The sequence below is a fragment of the Pollachius pollachius genome, assembly GCF_949987615.1.
Source record: "Pollachius pollachius genome assembly, chromosome: 11".
Taxonomy (NCBI): domain Eukaryota; kingdom Metazoa; phylum Chordata; class Actinopteri; order Gadiformes; family Gadidae; genus Pollachius; species Pollachius pollachius.
In genome coordinates, this window is record NC_136944.1 from 22334874 (window position 1) to 22341241 (window position 6368).

The 6368-nt window shown below is 54.3% G+C and overlaps 1 protein-coding gene across 1 annotated transcript in view; it reads right to left on the bottom strand.

Moving 5' to 3' along the window:
* Positions 1-3161: 3161 nt before the first annotated feature.
* kcna7 (potassium voltage-gated channel, shaker-related subfamily, member 7) overlaps positions 3162-6368 on the bottom strand; it is a gene marked incomplete at both ends in the record, with an annotated part of 4706 nt that continues 1499 nt past the window's right edge. Inside the window, 2 exon segments of the mRNA XM_079746339.1 lie at positions 3162-3367; positions 3370-4102. Coding sequence (XP_079602465.1) covers positions 3162-3367; positions 3370-4102 — 939 coding nt within the window.

Here is a 6368-nt window from a genome sequence, read left to right on the forward strand (position 1 = left end):
GGGCAGAGGTAGAGCGAGAGCGAGAGAGAGAGAGAGAGAGAGAGAGAGAGAGAGAGCGAGAGAGAGAGAGAGAGACAGAGAGAGAGAGAGAGAGAGAGAGAGAGAGAGAGAGAGAGGGGAGAGAGAGAGAGGGGCTACCATCATGTTTCTGCGTGTTTCTTTTCGATGGAGAGTACTTGATTAAACCCTCTCACACAGTAAGTGGGGCCGCTGTGTGTCCGTGTTCAAAGTCCCTGATCCATGACCTCTGAACCCGAGGGTGGGGGGGGGGGCGCTGTCCCTTTTATCAGTCGGTCTTCATTCTATAGAACTGGGACTCCTGGAATCGTTACTTAAAAGGTCAAACGTGAGATCACACAACCAGGTCAAATGTCAAATGTGACATCACACAAGCAGGTCAAAGGTCGGATGTGAGATCACATAACCAGGTCACCAAGGTCAATTGGCACTCACAACAAACCCATCACTGGCGGTGTCGTAAACTTGTGACCCAACACGTATTCCTAGCCCCTCTGACCTTTTCAGACATTAACAAAGATAGAATAGATAACATGACTTCCACTTCTACATGCAATCTTTATTACGGAGTTCTTCATTATTTAAGACATGTGAAACATTAACAATGTTTCTAATAATGTGTTTAGTTTTCAAGTCCCTGTAGTGGTGAGGGTCAACACAAGGGAAGGAGTGTATTTGGTTATCCAGATATATTTTCATTCAGTCGTACATTATTAATATTAGGCTGTTATTATTGCAACGGAGGCCTGTGTTTACTTTGAACGCGTTTTCCTCACGAATGTGCTGCTTGCATACCAAAAGTGAGCGTAGCCATAAAAAATGTGCAGAATTACACTTACGTTACATTCAGATGTTACTCACACGCCGTCGCTCTCTTTGAGAACACGACGCCATCTAGGGGCGGGGGACGTCATTACAGGAGTGCAACGGGGCGGTCAACGTTAAAATCAATCGTTAAGATTACTCCTGGAGGCACACAACATTCACTCGAGATATGCATGACAAAGAAAAGTGTCTTCAGTCATTTAAAGAATCAGTTACAAAATGTACTCTTGATTAAAAAAATAAAATTGAAATAGCATACTATCTTGTCGCTTAAAACTAAACGTATGACCCCAGATAACGGCCATACACAAACACAAACATTCCCAAACGCAGTGTGTTGTTTTAGGGTCGTACATTTTTGTGTCATGTACGTTAGCATAGCATGGCATAGCGTAGCATAGCATTGGCCCAAAGAGAGACATTTGCAGTGGCCTGACACCAGGGTTCTGAGAGGACATGCGTGGCATTCCCTGACTCTGGCACCTCTCGGTCAATATCACTTACCCCCTGCTACATAGGAAACATAGCGATGGGCCAAGTCACCAGCAGCACATATCCTCCATACACACATATGCGCACGCACACACATTGACATGCGCGCACGCACACTCACAGACACACACACACACACACACGAACGCACGCACACACACTCACATACACCAGAACTCGTGCACGCACTCACGCACACACACACACACACTCGCACACATTCGCACACATTCGCACACATGCGCACGCACACACACACATGCGCACATACGCACACTCACACACACGTGCGCACATGCAAACACCCGCACGCAACACCACAAACCCTGACACGGAACGCTTTGCGCTCAGATTCTGCCCGGTTGTACCCGGTTTCCTGGAACCTCCTCGCTGACACCCCACTCCATCATGGAGCGCGATTCATCTCGCCCAGAGAGCAGCGCTCACTGCCGTCATTGTGCTCATCCTCCGGGCTCCGCGGCTCAACGCCTAGTGAGAGGGACGCAGGACAGCACAATGGTGCTGGATCATGAGGCATTCAGAGGGCTCTTTGTCGCAGTGGCATACAGAGCGGGGAAGATGACCTCCTCAATGAGCCTCTGTCTAATTGGTATTTCTCGTTTATGTCCTGGGGGTGGTGTCGTTTATGTCCATTAATGGCCGTGTCCGTCTCAATGTCTCACTGTCTCGTATGTCTGACTCCTACAGTTACATTATATAAGGGGACCGCTCAGCAGGCAACACTTTTACTCAACCGTCCAGCAAGGTTTACCGTAGTGTGGCTCTTAGGTCAAGGAGGTGCTGGGGAACGACACCGGATTCATTTTGGCGCTAAATGATTGCATTTGTAGAGTGGTTTAACCAGTGGCCACTCAAAGCGCTTTGCAATACTGCCTGACATTCACCCAGTCGTGCACACATTCACACACCGACGGCCGTGTCAGCCACGCAGGGCGACAGCCAGCTCATCAGGAGCATTCAGGGTGAGGCGTCTCGCTCAGAGACACCTCGACATTCGATTAGGAGGAGCCGGGATCGAACCAGCAACCTCCTGGTTACCAGCCAACCCACTCTACCTCCTGAGCCACATGCCGCCACGAACCAGTAAAGAAGAGACTACAATTCACACCGTTCAAAATATAAACTTTAATCTGTTCAATGTATACAAAAAGTGATTCCAAGAAAAAAATAGCCAAACATTATTCCGCAAAAAAAGACTCAAAGCACATACGAAACGTGTGATAGGATGGATGTACAAACAAGATAAGACACACAATAACATTCCCCTACTGTATTCATACGGTAGCTTCATCATTGTTATTGCCATGTGACACGTTACAATCAGTGCATGTCGACGATGATGTCCTATAAACAGACTAGTCCCGGTTGTTCTCCTGTGTGGGTGTTTGGGCATCAACGGTCCCCTCGTTTCCAAGGCGATGTCCTTCAACAGCGGAGCCCCTGGCGTGGGATTGCGTTACTGGCGAGAGAGAGAGCGGGACTTCCGTCTCCAGCTTATTGCTTTGTCAAACACCACTCGAATACCTGCGTCTTTCATCTCTTTTCTCTACGGTTTCCTCCTGTCGTCCCGTTCTTGTTTTCCTCAGTCGGAAAGGGGGGGTGGGGGGGGGGATGGTACACTATCCACCAGGTCACAGGAAGTCAGAGAACAGAGAATGCGTTGCGGTAGACCTGGCACATCGCTGAGAGTCACAAGCCTCTCTGAGCGCCGCGCAGCTCCGACCCCACCAAACCCGTGTCCCGCCCGCACCCCTCGGTGACCATCTGCTCTCTGCTGAAGGGCCTCACCCCCCCGGGGGGGCCCCTCAGACCTGGGTGACCAGGGGGCCGTCTCTGGTGAAGAGCCTCAGGCCCCTCTCCCGGCCCGGCCCGGCGAACACGCTCGCCAGCAGCTTCCCGTTCACCCCCGGCCCCCGGCAGGTGTCCTCGTGCGACGGCGGCGGGCGGTGGTCCCCCGAGTGCCCCGCCTCCTCGGCTCCGCCCCCCTCGCCGACGCCGCCTCCCCCCCCTCCCCCCCCTCGCCCTCCCACACGTCCGTGTCCACGTGCTTGAACTCGGACTCGGTGTCCACGCACTCCGTCTCGCGGTGGTAGAAGTAGCTGAAGTTGGACACGATGACGGGCACGGGCAGCGAGATGGTCAGCACGCCGGCGATGGCGCACATGGAGCCCACCAGCTTGCCGCCCACGGTCTCCGGGTACATGTCGCCGTAGCCCACCGTCGTCATGGACACCACCGCCCACCAGAAGGCCTCGGGGATGCTGGTGAAGGAGGTGTGCGGGTTGTCCACCTCGGCGAAGTACACGGCGCTGGAGAAGAGGATGACGCCGATGAAGAGGAAGAAGATGAGCAGGGCCAGCTCCCGGAGGCTGGCCTTCAGCGTCTGGCCCAGGATCTGCAGCCCCTTGGAGTGGCGGGACAGCTTGAAGATCCGGAAGACCCTGACCAGACGGATGACCCGGATCAGCGCCAGGGAGACGGAGGGTGGGTCGCCGCGGTCCTTGGCCAGCTCGGTGCCCAGGGTCACGAAGTAGGGAATGATGGCGAAGAAGTCGATGGTGTTCATGACGTCCTTGAAGAAGTGCACCTTGCTGGGCGCGCAGAGCAGCCGCACCACGAGCTCGAAGGAGAACCAGCAGATGCACACGGTCTCCGTGATGAAGAAGGGGTCCTGGAACGGAGCGAACTCGGGCGCCACCGAGATGGTCGCGTTGGGGATGGTGGGGTGAGGGATCGTGGTGAATTGCTGGAGGGGAGAGGGAGGGAGGGAGGGAGGGAGGGGGGGGAGGGAGAGGGGGGTTGGGAAGGGAGAGGGGGAAGGAGGGAGGGAGGGAGAGGAAGGGAGAGAGGGAGGGAGGGAGGGAGGGAGAGGAAGGGAGAGAGGGAGGGAGGGAGGGAGAGGGGGGGTGGGAAGGGAGAGGGGGAAGGAAGGAGGGAGAGAGGGAGGGAGGGGGAGGGAGAGGAAGGGAGGAAGGGAGAGAGGGAGGGAGAGGAAGGAAGGGAGAGAGGGAGAGAGGGAGGGAGAGGAAGGGTTCGAGGTGAGAGAGGGAGGGAGAGAGGGGAGGGAGGGAGGGAGGGAGGGAGAGGAAGGGAGGACGGGAGAGGGGGAGGGAGGGAGAGAGGGAGGGAGAGGAAGGGTTGGAGGTGAGAGAGGGAGGGAGAGAGGGGGAGGGAGGGAGGGAGGGAGGGAGAGGAAGGGAGGAAGGGAGAGAGGGAGGGAGAGGAAGGGTTGAAGGTGAGAGGGGGAGGGGGGGAGGGGGGGAGGGAGGGAGGGAGAGGAAGGGTTGGAGGGAGAGAGGGGGGAACGTTGTCAATACACTCCAAGAACACGACGCACACAGTCACAATTGACCCTATTTCTGCCATCTTTGGATAATTGTTTAACAAGCGCGTATCCAATGGAATGGAATGTAAAGTAATGTAATATAATCTAATGTGATGTTATGTAGTGTACTGTAATGTAATGTAAAGTAAAGTAATGTAACATTATATCATGTAATGCCGCTCTGGGGCGGGTTGAGGGTCCGCGGGAGGAAGGAATGCAGAGCGGTGCACAGAGAGAAGGTTTGTGGGGTCGGGGGGCACCCAGAGAGATGATGGCCCACGGAGACGGACACAGCCCCCCGAACAAATGACCCTGGAGCTGGGATTATCTGGTCCTGTCGTCGCCGGCCCCGTTGGTGCCCTGAACACCTAGTCCCCCGGGCTGGAGTTACACCCCCCTGCCCTCAACCACCAAGGTCAGCCTTCCACACCGGACTCTGAAGACCACTGCTTTCCAGTCCTTATGCTGCGCTAGCTGCGCTAACCTAGCGTAGGTTAGCCTTGGGACGCATGAAGTGCGTATGGGCGATACTGGTATTGCTGTGTATTCAAGGCTGCATAATAATATTACCAGAGCCTTTCCTCATTCTTTTGGTCGTTCCTTCAAGGATGCGTGTGTGTGTGTGTGTGTGTGTGTGTGTGTGTGTGTGTGTGTGTGTGTGTGTGTGTGTGTGTGCGTGTGTACGTGTGTGCGCGTGTGTGTGTGTGTGTGTGACGTGTGTGTGAGTGATTGACTGTATCAGTGAGTGCGTGACTGAGGATGTGTGTTGCAATCTGTATGCGAGCGGGAGCGTGCATCATTATCAAATAGCCTTTGCTAATTGACTTTACGTTGTACGATTTTGTGTTGAGTTTGGCCCGGGAGGTGGCGGTGTTTCTGGTGGTGTTGGAGCAGCTGGTAATGGGGGTATTTGTGCGGGTGATGGCGCTGATGATGGGGGTGGTTTGGTAATGGTGGTGCTGGGGGTGATGGTGGTGATGATGTCGGTGCTGGAGGAGGTGCTGATGGTGTTAATGGTGGGAGCGTCAGTGTAGTCGGAGGCGGGGGGTTGGGGCCGTGTTGCTAGGGTCAGGTTAAGGGTTAAGCCTAGAGGTGTAAATCAGGCAGCGCTCCCTCCGAGGATCAGCGGTGCTCTAAGTGCACGGAGGCTCGTTTCCTTTCGGAACCGTCATCAAAAAGCCTCTTTCCATCCCTCATTCAGCGCATGACTCAGGGTTTATTAATACGCTTATTGCTGTGTGTTGATGTGTTCTGGAAGGGTTATCCTCCCTATTTAAAGCCTCCACCATCTCTGAGGAGTAACGCGAGAAGCACCGATTTCTCCACACCTTACTGTTGCACAACTCTCGCTCTCCCACTCTCTCCCCCTCTCGCTCCGTCTTTCCCTATCTCTCTCTCTCTCTCTCTCTCTCTCTCTCTCTCTCCCTCTCTCTCTCTCTCTCTCTCGCTCCGTCTGTCCCTCTCTCGTTCTCTCTCTCTGTCTCTCACTCTCCCTCTGTCTCACCCTCTCTCCCGTAAATGTTATTGGAGATAATTTAGAAAGAGCCGGCCAGATGGTCTGGTCTGAGGACCACGGGGTACCGACACATCAACACTGATCTTCAAGACGCCCCTAAAGCTCTTCCATAAACTGCTTGACTCTCTCCTCTGATGCCGCCCTCTGAATATTACCTCCTGCATTCTGCTA